The sequence below is a fragment of the Felis catus genome, chromosome B2 (genome assembly GCF_018350175.1).
Source record: "Felis catus isolate Fca126 chromosome B2, F.catus_Fca126_mat1.0, whole genome shotgun sequence".
Classification (NCBI taxonomy): domain Eukaryota; kingdom Metazoa; phylum Chordata; class Mammalia; order Carnivora; family Felidae; genus Felis; species Felis catus.
In genome coordinates, this window is record NC_058372.1 from 149,499,639 (window position 1) to 149,519,254 (window position 19,616).

Genomic DNA, 19,616 nt, shown 5'->3' on the forward strand with positions numbered 1-19,616 from the left:
CCATCCCCTGTCCCCATCCCCATCCCCGTCCCCTGTCCCCGCCCCCTGTCCCCATCCCCTGTCCTTGTCCCCATCCCCATCTCTGTCCCTTGTCCCCATCCCCTGTCCCTGTCCCCTGTTTCTGTCCCCGTCCCCTGCTCCCTGCCCCTTGTCCCTCCCTGTGATGCCTCTGCTCCTCTACAGCATGTCTGTTCCACATCGGACCCCTCACTTCCCCACGGGCTGTGGGACTTGGAACCAGGAGTAACACTCCTGCTGACTATGGGCCACTTTGGACGTGAAAGACTGAGTTGTGCATTAAAAGGCTATACGATTTCACAAACCAATAACAGTCCAACAAAAATAGGAATCCGTCACTGTGGCTTGGAGGTGGCAGAAACCCACAGGCGGCTGCATCTATAGGATGCGGGACTGAAAAGGAACAAGATTCCGCCTCAGAGTGGGGTGGCCTGCTCCCGAGCCCCCGCTCAGTCCTGGCCTCACGTTGTCCCCGGGAGCTTGTGTTTCTCTCCATTCAGGAAGCTTCAGGTCTGAGGAGCCCCCTCTGGGCCCCTGTGGGAAGTCGCGGGGCTGCCGCTCACCTAAGCGGGGCATCTGGCCAAGTGCGGCCAGCCCCCACCCCCGCTCGGCCGCGCGCTCGGGACACGGAAGCACGCAGGCTTCCTCCGAATCCCACGAATCTTCTGCAAAAGCAGAGCCTCACAAACTAGGATAGAGCATTGCGGTGGCTAACGGTCATTGGACGCTTCTCTCTGGAAAAAAGCAAAGCTGCCGAGAAAGATGCATTTGTTCCCCCGGCTCCTCTCCGGCAACCGAATCTCTGCGGCACGGCGGACGCGCTCCCCACCCTGGGTCTGACCCGTGTTTCCGCGTCATTGCTTCACCGCTGAGCCCGGAGGCCGTGCCTTCCGAGCTCACCTTTCACAAAGCCCCGCGCAGAGGGCCTCTCAGGGCCTTGGTCTCTGCTCCTAAAACCAAAGGGCGCCTGTGGTGTCGAGCGCACAAAAATGAGCCGTGTCAGTTCGACGCCACCGGCCCGGCTGAGCGAACACCGGGAAAACTGGCGGAAGTGAGTGTTGGCCTTTGTGTGTTGTCGTGTCACGGCACAGGGATGGGAACCCTATTAAGAAATGGTTTAAAATCTGTCTGGGGCTCAATCCTGGGACTCGTATTCCCTACTCCGCACAAATCGCAACGTTTACACGACGGTTCTGGGGTGGTTCCGGAACTCAGGTGGTCGTAAGTATCTCACTGGAACCTCCCGGCATCTGTGGAAACGGAGGAGGAAAGCGGCCGACAGCCCCGCACAGGGGCCCGTGCCCTTCCTGGTGACGCTCTGACGGTCAAACGGTCGGCCCCTCGCTCTGGCTTAGCTACCTCGGGCAAGGTGTGGATGTAAACTGCGGTGGACGGGATCACGGTCTGGATTTCCCTTTGGCAATTCACACACCACGTTTCCCATCTGCGAGAGAAGGACCGGGGTCCTGACGCCCAGGAGGGCCGGCCTCGATCAGTGGCCTCAGCGGCGTTTGCCCCAGGACGCGAATCCAGGGCAGTTTCAGGGAAGACAGCGGCCTGGCCGGCCCGGAGAGAGCAGCTGAGACCCGCCCCCCCCCGCCCCCCGCCCCCCCAGGAAGACACCTCTGCAGCTGAGCAGAGAATCAGAGGAGCTGGGGTACCACCATGAGGAGGGGTCCCAGGTCACCTTCCTGGGCGGATGGGCGGGTCCGAGCGCACGCTGCCTCAGGATGTGAATAGAACCCGGGGCACAGGAGACTGTGACGCGGGGTCCTCTCCCACCCCAGCAGGTGCAGACAATGGGGGAAGAACCCCAAAGACCCTTAAAGTACAGGAAAACCTCAAGGTGGCTCACACGGCACCGGCTGAGGTCAGGTCCTCGTGGACACGCCAGGGGATGGTCCTGTCTCCGGTGGTGTCAGGTGGACAGAAACAGCTCTCCTCGTGCAGGGAGTGGAGAGCTCAGCCCAGGCTCATCTCCCAAACCAATCATCATGCCCCACCAAGAACCCTTCGGGGGGTACTCATCATCTCACTCAGCACCTCAGTGTATCTTGGGGAGACCCAGGGTATGGGGTCCAGTAGGAGAAACTTCACGAAACACTGACAACTGCCCGTTGTCTGACCCGTGCACCGAGGGGGGTCAGTGCTTACTGAGGCGGGTCAGTTGCAACACTTACAACAACCTGAGTTCCGGAACCACCACTGAGGGGTAAGTACATCCTGACCATCAGAAAAAGCCACAGAAGAGGAACAAGGCAGCCGCTGGGTGGGGCACGTGGTCTCCTGGCCCCAGGTCTGGGGGTTCCTGGCCAAGGAGGCTGGAGTTAACTTAACTCTGTAGTTAAGAGTCTGATTCCCCGGAAGTGAGCCAGGCTGACCCCGGCAGTGCGGACGAGAGGTCGGGAGGAGGCCCAGGTGCCCACCGGGGTGGTGGAGGCCGGCAGAGCCGCTGGCCAGCAGAGTCACCCCACAGAGGCAGCAGTGGGGCAAGGGTGACAGAGTGCCCCGCCCCGTCAGCCGGGAACCCCGATCCCCATAAACGACACTGAGCAGGCCTGGAAGGGACAGGGACCCTCACGGAAATCCCCTTAGTATCAGCCTGCCACCAACACGGGGCTTCACGACTGGGTCGGGCCCTGATTGGGGCCCCAGAAAACCCTTCTGAGCAGGAAAAGGAAGCCTCTAGAATGTTCCATGAAGTCTCAGGTGGTGAAGTTTGACCTAAGAGATGCCCTTTGGATGGGGTCAGAGCGGGAGGTCAGAGGGTACTTACAATGGAACAGTTTTATAAATGTCCCTTTAAGAAAAAGAGCATTGTCCTTTTTTTTAAAAAAAAAATCCATACTTTAAAAAATTATTTTATTTTAGTTTAATTTATTTCATCACAACTAGTCCCCTCCTTAATCCCCACCCCCTATTTCCCTCTAGTAACCAGTACTGTGTTCTCTGTAGTTAAGAGTCTGATTCTTGGTTTCTCTCTCTCTCTCTCTCCCTTTTTCCCCCTTTGCTCATCTGTTTTGTCTCTTAAATTCCACACATGAGTAAAATCATACGATATCTGTCTTTCTCTGACTTATCTCACTCCGCATAATACCCTCTGGCTCCATCCACGTTGCTGCAAATGGTGAGATCTCATCTTTTTTTTTTTTTAATGTTCATGTATTATTTTTGAGACAGAGGGAAACAGAGCGCGAGCGGGGAAGGGGCAGAGAGAGAGGGAGACACAGAATCCAAAGCAGGCTCCAGGCTCTGAGCCGTCAGCACAGACCCTGACGCGGGGCTCGAACCCATGAACTGTGAGATCGTGACCTGAGCCGAAGTCAGATGCTTAACTGACTGAGCCACCCACATGCCCCAAGATCGCATTCTTTTTTATGGCCGAGTAATATTCTGCGGTATATGCCCCACATCTTCTTTGCCCATTTACCAGTTGATGGCCACTTGGGCTACTTCCGTATCTTGGCTGTTGTCAACAATGCTGCTATAAACATCGGGGTTCCTGTATCCTTTTGAACTAGTGTTCTTGTATTCTTTGGGTAAATTCCTCACCGTGCTATTGCTGGGTCGTAGGGTAGATCTATTTTTGAGGACCCTCCACGCTGTTCTCCGGAGCGGCCGCACCAGTTTGCTTTCCCACTGACAGTGCAAGAGGGTCCCCCTTTCTCCCCGTCCTCGCCAACACCTGTTGTTTGTGTTGTTGATGTTGGCCAGTTGTTTGTGTTGTTGATGTTGGCCAGTCTGACAGGTGTGAGGTGGTATCTCGTTGTGGTTTTGATTTGCGTTTCCCTGGTGATGAGTGATGGTAATAAATACATTTTATCAGTAATTACCTTGAAAGTAAATGGAGTCAAGGCTCCAATCAAAAGACACAGGGTGACAGAGTGGATAGAAAAACAAGACCCGTCTATCAGCTACCTCAAGAGACTCGCTTCAGACTGAAAGACACCCGCGGATTGAAAGTGGGGGAGGGGACATCGATCACACAGATGGATGCCAAAACGGAGCCAGACGACAAAACAGGCTTTAAAACGAGCAAAAATCCACCTGTTATGTTTCGTACTCTTTGGGCTTTTTCAGGCTAACGCGCCTAAGAGCGCGTCCAATGCAGTCTTGGTGGTTTGACTCTGTAAGAATGGGCTCTGTCTTGTTTTACAATTTAATTATGGGAAAGCAAAAATACACAGAAGTAGAGAAACCGCTTCCCCAGCTTCAGCAAGTGTCAGCGAGAGCCAGTCTTAACCCAGCGCTAAGTGTCTGAAACTTTGGTCTCTCATCGGTCAAGGTGACATTTACAGAAACAGATCCGACGAAGTGCAAAATCATAAGGCAGCATAGGAAGTAACAGTTTATTTGCAGCATTGGTCTGCGGTGTTTTCCCATCGCATTTCAGTGTTTGAAACTGGTGACGCACCCGTGTGCATGTGTGTGCGTGCCTGTGCGTGTGTGCGTGACATCATGCGGAGATGATCGCGAACGTTCGGTCCGCACGCTGCGCCCCGTGCTTTCCGGGGATGGTTGGGAAAGGCAGCTTGCGTCGTGAAGCAGAGCCTGGCTGCCCCCTCAGCTTGTCCATGCCAGAGGCACCGGGGCAGAGCCCACAGCACGGCCCCGAGCGTGGCAGGACACGCTCCTGGGCGGGGGTCACACGGCAGGTGGCTGTTTGGCTCCAGGCGGAGACAGGGCAGCCTGGTCTGGAGCGAGTCACCCTGGGCCCCGGACGGAGGCCCCAACCTCCCAACACGACCCGATAATGTTGGCACAAGTCCCTTCTCTGTTAGTTTGTGCTCTCACTTCGGAAGTGTGCTTGGAAAAACAAGAAGCACTTAGACAATTCTTGTACATTCGGGGTTGGGGCTGTTGGGGTGAATACCGACATGCTGACCCTCTCACTTCACCCCAGGGTGCAGAGCTCACCCTACTGAGCCCAGGGATTTGGGGCAAGCACCCCAGGTCTGAGGGTGAAGGGCAAGCAATACATTGATCTCTATTTAATTTAGATTCTGTAGCACTTTTTTTGTTGTTACCATAAACCATCATACTGGTTTTTATTAATTGTGTTTTTTGATAGAAGAAACTGATAAAGTAGAGATTGTCGGCTTTAAGGATTATGGGCCCTGCCTACTTTAACATTCAGCCAGGTCAGAGTGACTGGACCGCACTTCGAAGTTTGGGCTGTGTTTCTGCCCCGGGCGCACGCTGTTTAGTTGACCAATGACCTTACAAAAACCATTCCACACACAAAGATAAGCGTAAAACCTAGTTACGTCCCCATGAGACCAGAGCCACGCAGCCTGGCACGTACGAAGAGTGTAAGACAGGGTTTGTAACGTTCTGGAACGTCCTTCATCAGGACGATTTGTAGCTCCTCACGCGGACAGAGCGTTGACGGGCCTGCACGGCGTGTCCCCTCTGCGGACCATGCTCTTCTTTGTGAAGGTGGCCTGCCGGGCTGCTGCCCCCACGTGGGCTCGAATAAAACTCCCTCCCTTCTTTGGGAAATTCGAACAGGCTCCTTCAATTTGCGTCGACAAAACTAAAACGATGCTTCACTGAGAAACTTCAGGGACTGGAAGGAGACTACGCTGTGGCCCAAGAAGGCTTTTGACTCTCCCAGGGGAAAAGGGAGGGAGCTGCGACAGCACACGCGTGAGCCTCGTTATGTTGGGCCTAGAAAATGAAAAGTCACATAGTGACTTTTCCCACGGATGGGTCTCTGCGTCCAGCAGCTCCCACCTGTATAACCCCCGGGCCCTACCGGAATCTCGCACGCACACTTGGGCTTGCTGAGGATGTGTCACGGGTGTGGGCACAGGACAGGATCATTTTGTGTCTTCAGTTCACTATTTTATTGGAGAACAAGCACATATAGGATCTCCTGCTGTTAACGTTGGTGGGGAGCTAAATACAGTCATTGTTCAGGGACCAACAATTCTTCTGTCTTTTTTTTAATGTTTATTTATTATTTTTGAGAGAAAGGGAGAGACAGAGTGCAAGTGGGGGAGGGGCAGAGAGAAAGGGGGACACAGAATCCGCAGCAGGCTCCAGGCTCCGAGCTGTCGGCACAGAGCCGGACGTGGGGCTCCAACCCACGAACCGTGAGATCATGACCTGAGCCAAAGTCAGACACTTAACCGACTGAGCCCCCCGGGCGCCCCAACGATTCTAATTTCAAAGCCACATATCCTTAAGCTGAGATCAGAAAATAAAGAAAGGCTGTCAGGGACTCTGCCTCTGACCTGGGGGAAATGTGAGGCGACCGCAGCCTCGAGGGCATCACGAAGTCAGGTTTCCAGTGGGAAGGGGCCTCCCACCGCCTCGTGTTCGCATAACGCGGAACCACCTGCAAGGTTCGCTCCATTCATTCAAGGTATCGATGTTTCCCACCTCTCACGTGCACGTCGTGGGCTGAGCTAGTGACCTGACCGGTGTCGCAGCAGATTCAGGCGCTTCGGCACCAAATCGGACACCTCAAGGTACCGCGAGGGCCTCTGTGCGCGAGAAGGATGTGGACTCAGTTTGGACAGCGCACCGTCGAGTTCTGGGCTCTTCCAGTTTGGACGGAGCGCCCGCACGTACTGGGCTGTGGCATCCAGAACACGGTGAGGGGCTCCTCTGCACGCGCAGCTTCACGTGGCCAGAGCTGTTCCGCAGGGGACGCCTGGCCGGGCCGGGGTCCCAGCGACCACGGGGCTGCTCCACGGGCAGCGTGAATACTGAGCAGAGCCCCGGGCGCCCGGCCACCCCGGCCGACAAGGGCCGGGGCCAGGAGAACAGGGCTGGGCAGCAGCAGCGTCGGGCCCCAGGGGGCCCCGGGGCACGTCTGTGCGGCACCTGCACACTCTGGAAATGTGCGATTGCTCCGGACGCCGGGCCGTCGGTGAGAGAGGATGGTGAACATTTAACACTGAGCGTTGATTCTCCGGCTTCCTGGCCATCTGCACTGTCACTAAGTCATGCGGACAATTTAGATGCAGGGGCATTTTGTGAAGCAATGGCATTTTGAGTCCTTTCTCCTCCAGGTTGCCATCTTTTCTCCTCACGAATCTCTCTTCCAGCAGATGCTCTGTTCTGACATCAGATGGCAGCTGATATGTCTTCCTGCATATGTGCTGGGAGAAGTGAGGTCTTACTGTATATTGTCTATAGAGAACTTGATATTAAATGCGCTTTTCTGGGGGCTCCGGGGGAGCTCAGTCGATTGAGCGTCTGACTCTTGATTTTGGCTCAGGTTGTGATCTCACAGTTCATGGGATCAAGCCCCTCGTTGGGCTCTGTGCTGACAGCGTGGAGACTGCTTGGGATTCTCTCTCTCTCTCTCTCTCTCTCTCTCTCTCAAAATAAGTAAATAAACATCTGAAAAATAAATAAGTACGCTTTTTCTGGTCATTTGGGAGGTCAACCTTTACCATTTCCAATTCCCACCAACCAAGAGCCTACTATATTCAGATCACATATTTGTAACTATGGAATTACAACCTAGGCTTATGACGTGGGTTGGGGGCTGTGTGGGGCCCCTTTAAGATAGCGAGTCCGTTTAGAACCAGTCCTGGCTGCTCTGATGGGGCAGGGGGCCCAGGGGCAGCCGTGGGGGCTGCCCTGGAGGGACAGGATCATACCCTGGAACGCCGTGCACTGGCGAGGTGACAAAGTTCAGTTGGGGGACTGAGGGGGTCTTCCTTAGACTGGGGGGCTGAAGGGCTTGGCGTCAAGGACCGTGCGAGTTTCCTCTTTCAAAGAGATGGGAAACCAGTGCCCCCTTCAGGGTCGCAGGAGACAGAAGGAGTCAGGCCAGCTCCCTGGTGAGACCTCGGTCCAATCCACCTGGGGACAGAATGGCAGAGACATCTGTTGGTCCTTGGTCCGTGTGATTGTGTTTCATCCAGAGACGGGGGCTTTCAACCCACGAGTCTTCTGTCGCCGTGGTTATGCTGCCCATCCTTGAGTTCGTGCCATTTGAAGACCGTGACCCAGTACATTTCTGCGCATGCACAGGTGTGTCCCATTATAATCTGAGGTGTCTTTCTAAGTCCCCCCCCCACCCGAACCCCTGCCCAAGTTGTCTGTGTGCCAGAAAGGCTTTGACCTTCTCAAGTTATTCTGGGGGGGCCTCCTCGTCCGCCACAGCGTGGCTGGCCCATGTTCTAGAATTAAAGTGGTTTCTATCAGCCAAGGAGAGGCCACCTGTGGCCCACTGGGCCCCTCTGTCTGTGGCCCTGACACTGAGCGGGTCCTTCCCGGGGGTCGTTTTGTAACTGTGGGGACAGAGGCCCGTGACCAACAGGTGTCTCCCAGCTCACCTCACAGTGGAGGGCGGGGCCCCGGGCCGGCTCCCGAAGCCTCCTTCTTCCCCAGCGGGATGCTGACGTCCCAGGAGCCCTCGGAGCAGCGGGAGACCGGCCACCCCGAGGATGGCGGGGCCGGGCTCTCTGGGGAGGACGGCGGGGCCGAGGACATGCTGGGCATGAATGGGGCTCTTCCTCGGTCTCACCTGCCTGTGTCCCCAGCCTGCCCCTGACACCGGCACTCGGATTTCCCTGCCTCCTCTTGCAAGACCTTTCTGGTGATGCTTTAACCTGGAGGTTGACACGCGTCTTCCCTCTAGGAGGGGCGTATGGCTCTCCTTCCACAGCCTGGCGTCTCCGTAGACGAGAGGTAGAATGGGGAGTTTAAGGAACTTCGGCTTCTCAGCTAAGTTCCTGAATCCCAGGGAAGGCGTGAGGCTGTAAGAACTTGGTCAAACGAACATGAGGAAGTTCCCGAGACTTAAATCTTCCCCCTGGAGTCGCAAACCTTCCGCTTCTCTATCCCCTGCTTCCTTCGAGCCCCCTCTGGGTCCCCTCCCGTGCTCACCCGTCCAGTGGCTGTGACCACACAGCGCAGGGCCGTGTTGTCCTCGGCAACCTCATTTATCTCCGAAACAGCCATCAAAGCAGGACTCCGAGGAGAAGCTGGTAGGCTGGCTTTAAAACGCCATGGCTTCTGCGAATTTCTGCAGAGGTGACGGAATACCTGTTGAATACGACACGGGGTTTTGCTGTGCTCTCCGGAATTCAGAGGTATTGGCCGCGGGAGCTGGGGTGACTGTATTTTGTGCGTGCCAGGCCGGTCCTGGGTGCGTGAGGCGCCCCACCGCCCTGGATCCTCATGGATTGGCGAGAGGTGTTAGCATGCCAAGTGAACAATAGAGACAAGGGGTGTCTTTCTTACGGCCCCCAAGCAGCACCGGGCGGGCGCAGCCCCAAGTCTCGGGCTATCTGACTCCCCATTTGTCAGATGGTGATGAACTGAGAGTCCCGTGGGGACACAGACACGTGGGGACAGAGACACGGGGAGCTGACACTCAACACAGTCTCAGCCGGGCCCCAGGAGGGGTGCCCCAGGCCACCACGTGGTGGGGGACAGAGGACGTCCTCTATCTAGCTGGAAACACTGGCTAAGAGGGTTAGGTGGTATTTCCAAGCTTCTCTTCAAGAAGGATCCAGACCGGGCCGTGCACCAGGGTAGAGCTCTTTCCAAGTCCCAGCCCCCGGCTGCCCGCAAACGGAGGGGTTGGCAGGGGTCCCGTGACCACGGTGAGCAAAGCCGTCTCAGCCAGAGCCGCATGTGGTTCCCCACGGGCAGTGATTGCAGTCTCCGTCAGACCCCAGTGCCGGGCCCGAGGCGGGAGCGAGATGTGCCGCTTTGGCCCCGAGCCGGCTCACTTCTGTGCCCCTGGTGGGCTTCCAGCACCTTCTGTGAGGTCCCTTCTCTGGTTCCCCCCACCCCTCGCCCAAGGCCAGCCGTCCGTCTTCCCAGGTGCGCTAACACTGGGAGAACTGGCGGATACTCACTGACCCCTGCCGGGTGCCGGACGCTGTTGTAGGTTCCTGGGGGTCCCTCCCTGTTCTCGGGCACTTGTCCTGTCGAGGGAACACAGTAAGCAAGCAATTCACAGACCACATTAGAAAGTGATGCGTGCCTTGAAGGGAACGGGGGAGGAATGCCCTCTCGGGACTCCACCTCTCCCTCTGAGTTCAGTGTCCCCGCTGTCGGTCTGTGACCTTCGTCTGGTGACTGGCCTGCGGGAACTCGTCTGCGATTGCTGGGGTGGAGATGACCGCTTCCCTCCAAGGCTAACTTCGGGATTACACAAGACCACTTTGGGAGGCGGGTGATCATCAGGGAGCAGGTGCTAAGTAGGTGGGCAGTGTTTCCGAGGCAGAGGCGATGTGCCCGAGCAGGAGTTGGCAAGACGAGCCTGCTTCTCCCCCGGACAGCATCCGGGCGGAGCTCCTGGCCCCGAAGCCCCACCCCCAGGATGTCCCATAGCAGGGGGTTGGCTCCCCACGACGCAGGGGGCGGGGGGGGGGTGGCTCGTACACATGGTCTGGTCACCACACTTTCTTTCCTCCTCTTTGTGCTGGAGACCGCTCACCGCCCTCCCCCCGCTGGCCTCTCCCCTGCGCCCCCACCGAAACTCTGAGCGCAGATTCCCTATGGGAAAGCCACTGGGCCTCCGATGACCCACACGAGTCCCAGGTCCCTGGCTCCCTGCCAGCCCCACCCCTCTGCCCGGAGCCCTGCCGCGACAATCTTCACAAACTTGGCATTATTAGGATAATTCCAGGGGGAGGGGGAATAATTTAATTTAAAATGGAAACGCAACTACTTTCCTACTGTTTCTAGAACAAACTGAGAGAATAATGCAATCACTAATTTCTTCCCTAATGGTGTTATTTTCTCTTTTAATCATAAACTTGCAGTGTGATTCTGATTACTTTTCAGGGATAATCTCTAGGAGAGGAAAATGCTTTTTTTTTTTTTTTTAATTACCTCCTTTTCTTTATTCTAAGGTTCTCTGCTCACTTGTGTCTAACTTGGGCAGATTGACACCTTCCTTCCTGAGCGCACTTGGATCCTCACACACAAAGATTCCCTTGTTATGCCCAACAGACAGCATCTTGTAAGTCTGTTTTGTAAGCCACTAAAACCTGGGTGACGTTACAGTGGACAGAATGAACCACGTAGGCACAGAAGTATCAGCTGACATTTGTTCTGTTTCCCATTCTCTGTTCCGGGGGCTCCTGTCCAGCACAGGCCTCACCTCTCAGAATAACCATCTGAGGCCATTCTGTCATCATTTTGGAGAAGAGGAAACTGAGGCCCAGAGAGGTGAGGTGCCTTGTCTGAGGTCACACAGCAAGGAAGCGGTGAAGCCAGGATTATAACCTTTTCTGAATCTTTTCAAAACACATCCTTTTTAAAAAAATTTTTTTTAATTATGTTTATTTTGAGAGAGAGACAGAGTGCGAGCTGGGGAGGGGCAGAGAGAGGGAGACGCAGAATCCGAAGCAGGTTCCAGGCTCCGAGCTGTCAGCACAGAGCCCCACCTGGGGCTCGAGTCCACGAACGTGAGATCGCGACCTGAACCGAGGTCGGATGCTCAACCGACTGAGCCACCCAGGCGCCCCCAGAGCACCAGCTCCTAACTCTTGCCTGCTGCCCCCTCAGGTGAGATTAAGAAAGAAACGAAAGCGTCATCTGCCTCTTTCGGCAAAGAACAGCAATTCGCTAACCACCTTTATCCGGTTATATTTTGCGGAATGAGTCACAACAGACACTGCTTAACCAGAAGGGATAAAGGCGTCAGAGTCGTATTCATCTCCTAGCTGTCGGAGGCCCTGACCTCTTTTCTAGAAGGTCTAGGCTAACGCCCGAAAGGGCTGGAGGGTTTTGTAGGAGAGGCCCCCCCCACCTGCGCAAACACCACAGTGAAGCCTGAGCCCTGTTCCCTCCCCTGTCTCTCCCCCCCACCCCCCCCGATGGCACAGCGGCTCCAGCGGTAGGTGGCCTGGCTTCACGAGGAGTTCAGGAGCCAGGAGTCGCGGTCACCGCCAGCCCAGAGCCAGATGGACACCCTCAGGCGACAGAACCTGGAGCTTCGGGACGGCCTGAGGGTGTCGGGGCTGCGGGGACCGCCAGCCGGGGGGCCGTTCGCAGCCGCCGTCTGCACAAGAAGGAAATTGGCCACTCGTACCAGAAGGTTTTTTTGGTTTACTTAGAAGTGATGTCACGGGAAAGGTGGCCGCATTGTCGTTGGCGCTGGTGGTAACGCTCACCCTCCGGGAGGCGAGGGGCTGGCTGTCTGTTAACTCACGTCCGTAAATGAATGACGGACACGGGGACCCAGCCCCTGTCTGGTCTCCAGAGGCATCTCGTGACACCTGGTAGGGCAGCAGCCCGCACTTCCTGGGGACCGTGACCGGACAGTGAGCCTGTGAGATGCATCCCGGTGCTGATGCCCCCCGCGTCGTGTGGCTGCTGAGCCCCAGGGCCTGGGCGTACTTGCTTGTGAATGTGTAAGTCTACAGTTCACGGAGTCAGGATGTTTCAGCTCTGACACAGTAACACACACTCTCTCTCCCTCTCTTATTTGGAGCTCACGTGCTGGGTGAATTTCCACTGTGCGCAGTGCCACCCCCAGAATGGTGCGGTGACGTGTAAGGACAGGACCCGTTCTGCAAAGCACGCCCGACTGAAAGAAAGCAGGACGGATGTGGGACCCTCACTCTGGGTCCGTGCAGGCACCTGCTCGGGCAGGCACGGTTGTGGGGCCAGCGCATCGAGCCGTCAGTGACACTCGTGAGCCCAGGACCGATCAGCTGCCCTGGAAACGGGACAGAAGGCTGTCCAGCCCCGTCCCGTCGGCGTCCTCCCGCCAGAGGGCCGAGCGGTGAATACATAAAGTCACCACGTCCTGCCGGAAGGGCCCCGCTTTTCCAGAGTTTGCTTCAGAGCAGGGAGGCTTGAGAGTCTACGTTTCAAGTCCTCGATCAATTGTCAGTGGCGACGCTAACAACAGGGCCACGTTTTCTTCTTTGCTGAGTACTTTCCCAGTGGAAGACACATCATCCAAGGAGACAGACGTGGGTGGTGGTTATTTTGTTGCTTTTGGGCACCTGGGATACTTTGAAAGAGTGAACAACCGTGAGAGGCGACCACAGTTTGCGATGCGCTGTGTTCTGCGAGAATCTGCAACACGCTGTGGGGAGAAACCAGCTTGAGGCCCCCGCCTGCAGCCTTACTCTTCCCTAGCACACTGCAATTGCTGTTGAGTGGTCGGTTCCACGTGGAATTTACCTTCGAGTTGCTGTGCCTTCCAAGATGTGAACATTTCTCCTGAATCATCCTTGTGATGAATTGCCTTTTAGGTATCGCAATCTGCTCTGGGGAAAATGTTGCCTCCGTCAGCTGATGAAGAAATAATACTGAAGCACGCAGGCCGCAGAAGTCACAGTGCTACTGTCATAGGACAAGGACAGTCCTCTAAACGTGGCCCTTCTTCCCAGGTGACCCTCAATGTTTATGACCTTTAGAAATAGGCAGAAAAAAAAAAAAAAGAAATAAGCAGAGACCCAGCACCCAAACCCATGTATCCCACCAGCATCTCACTGGGAAAACCTGCCTCCCTGAATGAGCAGTCCTTACTAACGTGGGGATCCTCTCCTTGCGAATGCAGGGATCCAGTCCTTGCAAACTCAGAGATCCAGTCTTTATGAACTCAGGGGTTCAGTCCTTACAAACTCAAGGATCCAGTCCTTGTAAACTCAGGGATTCAGTCCTTACAAACTCAAGGATCCAGTCATTGCAAACTCAGAGATCCAGTCTTTACAAACTCAGGGAAGGAAGGGATCCAGTCCCTACAAACTCAGGGATCCAGTCCTTGCAAACTCAGGATCCAGTCTTTACAAACTCAGGGAAGGGATCCAGTCCCTACAAACTCAAGGATCCAGTCCTTGCAAACTCGGGATCCAGTCCTTGCAAACTCAGGGATCCAGTCCCCACAAACTCAGGGATCCAATCTCTGCAAACCCAAGGATCCAGTCCTTGCAAACTCGGGATTCAGTCCTTACAAACTCAAGGATCCAGTCCTTGCAAACTCAGAGATCCAGTCCCTACAAACTCAGGGATCCAGTCCTTGCAAACTCAGGATATAGTCTTTATGAACTCAGGGATTCAGTCCTTACAAACTCAAGGATCCAGTCCTTGTAAACTCAGGGATCCAGTCTTTACAAACTCAGGGATCCAGTCCTTGCAAACTCAGGATCCAGTCTTTACAAACTCAGGGAAGGGATCCAGTCCCTACAAACTCAAGGATCCAGTCCTTGCAAACTCAGGATCCGGTCCTTGCAAACTCAGGGATCCAGTCCTTGCAAACTCAGAGATCCAGTCCCTACAAACTCAGGGATCCAATATCTGCAAACTTGGGATCCAGTCCTTGCAAACTCAAGGATCCAGTCCTTGCAAACTCAAAGATCCAGTCCCTACAAACTCAGGGATCCAGTCCTTGCAAACTCAGGATCCAGTCTTTACAAACTCAGGGAAGGGATCCAGTCCTTGTAAACTCAAGGATCCAGTCCTTGCAAACTCGGGATCCAGTCCTTGCAAACTCAGGGATCCAATCTCTGCAAACTGAGGGATCCAGTCCAGCAGGTGGTCTCCTCAGCACAGTCACCACAGACAGCCTGGCTGGGAGCTGAGCACAGGCATCCAGGGCCGTGTGCTTTCTTTCCTTTTGTGCAGCCGGAGGCAGGGGTTTTAAGTAGCCGCACTTGTCGTGTCTTTTGGTTTTAAAGCCGTGGTGTTTCCTGGGGTCACTGCTGTGGCTTGTGGTGCTGCTTTCCACATGGGCTTTGTTTTGGGGCCTCAGTACAGGACATTATTGGATCTCCGTTGCATTTTCTTTGTTCAGGTGAGCTCCTCCTTAGAATATTCTGGCGCCCAGAGTCTTGGCGACCACCCCAGCTTTGTGTCTTCCTCATGCTTGGGAAGCCCCTCTGCGTCCTCAGCCGGCATTGGGTAACAGGGCTCATTTGGTCCGAGAAGAGCCCCAACTCAAGACGACCTAACGTCCCAACACTCTTTCCCAATGCGAGTGCTGAGCAGACAGTATCTCACTCCCGGAGGGAAGGTCTGGAGTCCCTGCTAACCCAGGCACTCCCTGTAGGTAGGGAGAACCCCTTTTTGGGTCATGTGAGCAGACAGGATCGGAAGTCCCAGGTGACTCTCTGGTGTCCTTTGAGATGCAGCCTTGTCCTCTGTTCCCATGTTAGTGACATGCGTGTAATGTAATTGCTTCCCAAAGGATTGTGTGAGCGAATGCGTTCTTGGCTGAGCCAATGTTTGAATAATGCAAAGGGTAGAAAAAATTATTATCCATTGTTCAATTCAGTTGTGAGCTATTTATTTTGCTGTGATGGCCAAGCTTTTCTGTAGGCTCAATCATAACTTTCTGGAATCCCACAAGACCGTGGGCTATGGAACGAGAAATGAGGCACACCTATAGTTCTCCTTCGTAGGATGTAAGGACAGAGTCGCAGCGATCCAGCTCCTGTGACAGTCAACGTGATGTATTGGTGGATGCTTCTGGGTGAAACGATTGTGACTAATGAGAAAGTACCCCCGCATTTATTTTCAGCCAGTAGGTATGAAGACGGAAGGAACCGAGTCAAGGAAAACAATGTCGTGTGAGACAAAACTCTTTCCAGAAGGTCTTCAAGACGGAAGTGCCTTGTCTCCCGCGATGGGGGTGCCCTCTGAGGAAAACCCAACCTCATTCGTGGGTGAAAAGGGGACACTTAGCAAACAGTGCGAATTTATACCATTTATATTTAAAATTTAGATTTCAGTAACATTCCACTTAGATCTAACGAGAATACTCCATTTATGTTCAAAATGGTCACATTTATTACTTTTTAAATTTTTTTAACGTTTTATTTATTTATTATTAAAAAAATTTTTTTTACATTTTATTTATTTTTGATACACAGAGAGAGACAGAGCACAAGTGGGGGACGGGCAGAGAGAGATAGAGACACAGAATCCGAAGCAGGCTCTGAGCCATCAGCACAGAGCCCAAGGCGGGGCTTGAACCCATGAACTGTGAGACCACGACCTGAGACAAAGTCGGACACTCACCTGACTGAGCCACCCAGGCGCCCCTAAACAGTTACATTTATTTACAATCATTCTATTGCCATAGACTGGAAAACGGGATCTCTTCAGGTTGGTCTTAGTGCTAGAGAAGTAGCTGGTTGGATGGATGGTCATTGGCTCTGCCGCGCTCGGGATGTTGCTGCATTTTAAAAAATGACTTATCTCGCGGCGCTGAGGGCGGTGCTTATGGTCGAGTCCTGCGACGCTGCTGGGAAACACTGGGGGTTGAAAATGGCTTTCTGCAGCACGCAGCCTTTGATCTGAAGCGACAGGGTCGGGTTTTGTGACTGCCAGGCCACACGGCGGTCCTCCCGAAGTCTGCAGAAACTGAGCGGCCGAGACCCCCCGTGGTAGCTGTGGATGTCATCAGGCTCCAGGACTGCCCGGCCGCTGATGGAAACGGTGAGCACGTCATGAGCGGTTCTCCGTCCTATTTTGCCGCTTGCCCTAAGATGAGGGCTTGCAGCAGGTGCAACTGCGCGAACTCTCACACGGACGCGCACATCCACGCACGGACGCGCACATCCACGCACGTTCTCACTCCTGAGCGTCTTTCCCGGTTCCCTCGCTGGGCCCTCCGTGTGTCTTGCCAACACTCCCCAACCCCGACCATGACGCACACCTGGTCCCCTGGGGGCCGGCGTCAGCCTTTGCCTTTTCCCTCTGGCGGGCTCTCCTGCCGGCCGCTTCCACGCCCACTTCGGTAAGCACCCCCTGATCTCGCCCCCACCTCTCCTCCTGGACTCCAGGGCTGTCCACGCAGCCGGGCCCACCAGCAGGAGCCCAGAGCGCCGTCGGGCCACCTGGGAAGAAGCCCCCTTCCGCAAGTTGCCGTTGGAAGATTATCACGGCACCCTCCCCCTCCGTGGCACCTGCCGGAACCCGCTGTTGGAAGCGCCCCGTGCCCGTGATGTGGGCGCGTCCACAAGGTGCCTTGTGTAGAGCACAGCCCTCGAGGCCATGGGCAACCCCACCCTCCACAGGCTGAGGCATGACTTCTTACCTTCCTCAGGCCTGCACTCCTTACTGAGCTCTGTCCCCAGCACAGTCCTGTATCCCCCTGGGCCTGTGGCTCAGGAACCATTCCAGGTCCGTGGGCCCCGCTCCCTCTGTCTGACTCAGGCGCTCCCCTCTCAGGCCCCCACTTGGCCACGCACATCACGTCTTCACCGCCTCGAGGGTCCCTCCGTGGGCGTGAGGCTGGTGCCTGTCACCCCGGGGCTCCAGACCCTTGGGAAATTCGCGTTTTCCGTGTGGCAGGCCAGACCTGTCCCCTGCAGCCACACCTGCCCACCCGCGTGCTCTGCTCTCCCCTGACCCTCCTCACTGAGTTTCCAGCCCCCTCCCTTTCTGCCTCCACCCTTTCTGCCGCCTTTGCGCAGAATAGAATCCCTCCTCCCGCCTCGGCCTCCACCTCCGAGGATTGTCTCAGCCGATGGCCGGTACCTTCTTGGGGACCCCGTCCCCGACTCCCGGACACGGCTGGGGCTCCCCCACAGCCTCCGCTGCCCAGCAAACCCCTTATCACCGGATAACCGTCTCTTCTTGTGTTTGCTTCCCGTTCGTCATCTCTGGGCCAGAAGCGGCTTGAACATAGAGACAGAGTCCTCCGGCCTTCACCTCCCGAACTGAACGCCTGAAGAAGACTGAGGTCCTGCCGACATTTATGGAATACATCCATGAAACAGTGCATGTTTCTTACAAGATCAAACGTCCCTTGTTGACTGACCCTCGATTTGTAAAGTAATCTCATGAAAAAAAGAGAACGTACTCTCCGTTGGCTTAAATGGGACCCAGAAACCGTGTTAGGATGATAACATTTTTAAGATGCGTACGCACTGTCCTTTAAAACCCAATTTCTTTGCTTTTTGAGCCTCATGCTGCTCACCGCCTTGCCAGGGTCCCGAGGACGGGTTTCTCACCCCAGAGCAGACTGGTGCACCCGCCCGTCCCCGGCCGAGCACTGCCGAGCCACGGGTGGGTGGGGGTGAGGCCAGCGCCTGGCCCCCCCCCGGGCTGAGGCTGTCACGCCTGCCCATCTCCTTGGGGAGAACAGAAAACTAACCTGGTTCCAAACTCCCCTACCTGCTAGGGCCCATCAGCCTTTTCAATACAGAGAACACTCTTTTTCCCCCTAGATTTTGAAGTCGGTTGCATTTAGCACATGGTCAGAACGAGGCTGATATTTTTGCATCACCTACGAACTCCCAAATCCAACTTTTATACCATTTTTATTTACACTTTTTAATCAAAATTAGTAGAATCAAAGGAAAATAAATCAAAAATATTTTCAAGCCCTGGTTAGCGGCCTGCTTATTATTCAACGACACATGTCAATGAAATGGAACAATTTTCTCCACGGGAGGAAATTTGGGATGTGAACTTGTGTTGTAACAGCAGGCGACCGGTGGGAAAATATGAAAACCTGGGTCCCCCTGATCTCCCGTCCTCCCCAGAAAAGTCCACATTCTGCTTCGCCCTTTCCAACATCATACGTGAGGTTCCTCTGGGTTTTGTTTTATTTTGAGTTGGGCTATTCTGGCTGCGAAGCACATCCCCTCACCTCCACACCTCAGGTCACACGTGCACAAGCTGAGGGCACCTTCCCTATCGGTGCGTTATTTCTTTACGTGCACTGCCGTCCCCTGATCATCCGGGCCCAGATCACACAAACGAGGGGGCTGGAGATATAAACCTTCACAGAAGCACCCAACGCGGCCCAAGGTCCGTCCATCGCCCGGGTGCACGGAGCCCTCGTGTTCTCTTTCCACAGAATCTTCCCGTAGAATCAGGAGCTTTCCATGTGGACACCAAGATAGAGCAGGAGGAAGAGGAGGAAGAAAGGCTGTACCCAGATGTTGAGGAAGGCCACTGCAGATGTCCCCTGTTCCCTAAGTTCCTGTGCGACCTGTACCCATGCTTGCAGACCGCCCCAGGGGCTTGGACCTGGAGGCCAGGCAAGCCTCTCTCCGAGGGCACCATTCGAGCCTCCTTGGCAGCCAGATTATTTCTAGGAAATAAAGCAACACACTTTCCAACAGGAAAAACATTTTTAATGTTCGTTTAAGCTGATTTACTTATTTTGAGGGAGAGTGAGAACAGAGGAGGGGCTGAGAGAGAGGGAGACAGTGTGTTAACTCTGGTCTATATGAAGGTGGAGCTGTGCTCTTATAAGCAGATAGAACGTTCCAGTAAATGAACAACAGGTAATGCAACTTGCAGGGACAACTTGAATTCACGTCAGTGTGTTTTTCTTACTGGAGTTGTTACCTGGGGCTTTCAGGGAGGAAAAAAACCCATGTCATTTAAATCCCTTCTCTCCCCATCTCAGCAGGTAGGTCTATGAGAAGAATATTTTCTTGAATAGGTATGTGGATGCATCAGTCACTCAATCTTAGGACACCTCAAAGGCTGTGGGCACAAGACGAGGCAGCTGGCTTTCTCCTCCTCGAAGCCTCGTGCACCTGTTTGTCCCCAGGTGCCCCCAGGCACCCCGTTCTCCCAAGTAGCCACCACCCCCTTGTCCCTCTTGCCTTGGGTCTATCCCTTGGGTCTATCCCTTCATCAGTGGATGTGCTGAAGTCCCTTCCTTGCTTATTTGCTCTGGAGTGAAATTTTGA

General features: G+C 54.7%; 1 protein-coding gene and 1 long non-coding RNA gene across 7 annotated transcripts; both read left to right on the plus strand.

The window, feature by feature from the left end:
• The first annotated feature begins 7,550 nt into the window (after positions 1 to 7,550).
• Positions 7,551 to 15,835, plus strand: LOC123385615. 6 transcript variants are annotated; one of them, XM_045058361.1, is made up of 3 exons: positions 7,551 to 8,013; positions 10,854 to 10,963; positions 11,093 to 15,835. In XM_045058361.1, exon 3 carries the CDS (start codon positions 13,514 to 13,516, stop codon positions 14,474 to 14,476), a length of 963 nt encoding a protein of 320 aa, XP_044914296.1. In that variant the 5' UTR covers positions 7,551 to 8,013; positions 10,854 to 10,963; positions 11,093 to 13,513; the 3' UTR covers positions 14,477 to 15,835. The 6 variants fall into 6 exon arrangements, with proteins under 6 accessions (XP_044914296.1, XP_044914298.1, XP_044914294.1 ...); XM_045058363.1 differs by having other exon boundaries at positions 11,098 to 15,835; XM_045058359.1 differs by lacking the exon at positions 7,551 to 8,013 and adding an exon at positions 8,060 to 9,077.
• Positions 15,836 to 15,883: 48 nt separating this feature from the next.
• On the plus strand, positions 15,884 to 17,766 carry LOC123385616. Its single transcript, XR_006598495.1, has 2 exons — positions 15,884 to 16,925; positions 17,577 to 17,766. It is a non-coding gene; the product is annotated as an uncharacterized LOC123385616 (long non-coding RNA).
• The last annotated feature ends 1,850 nt before the right edge of the window (positions 17,767 to 19,616 follow it).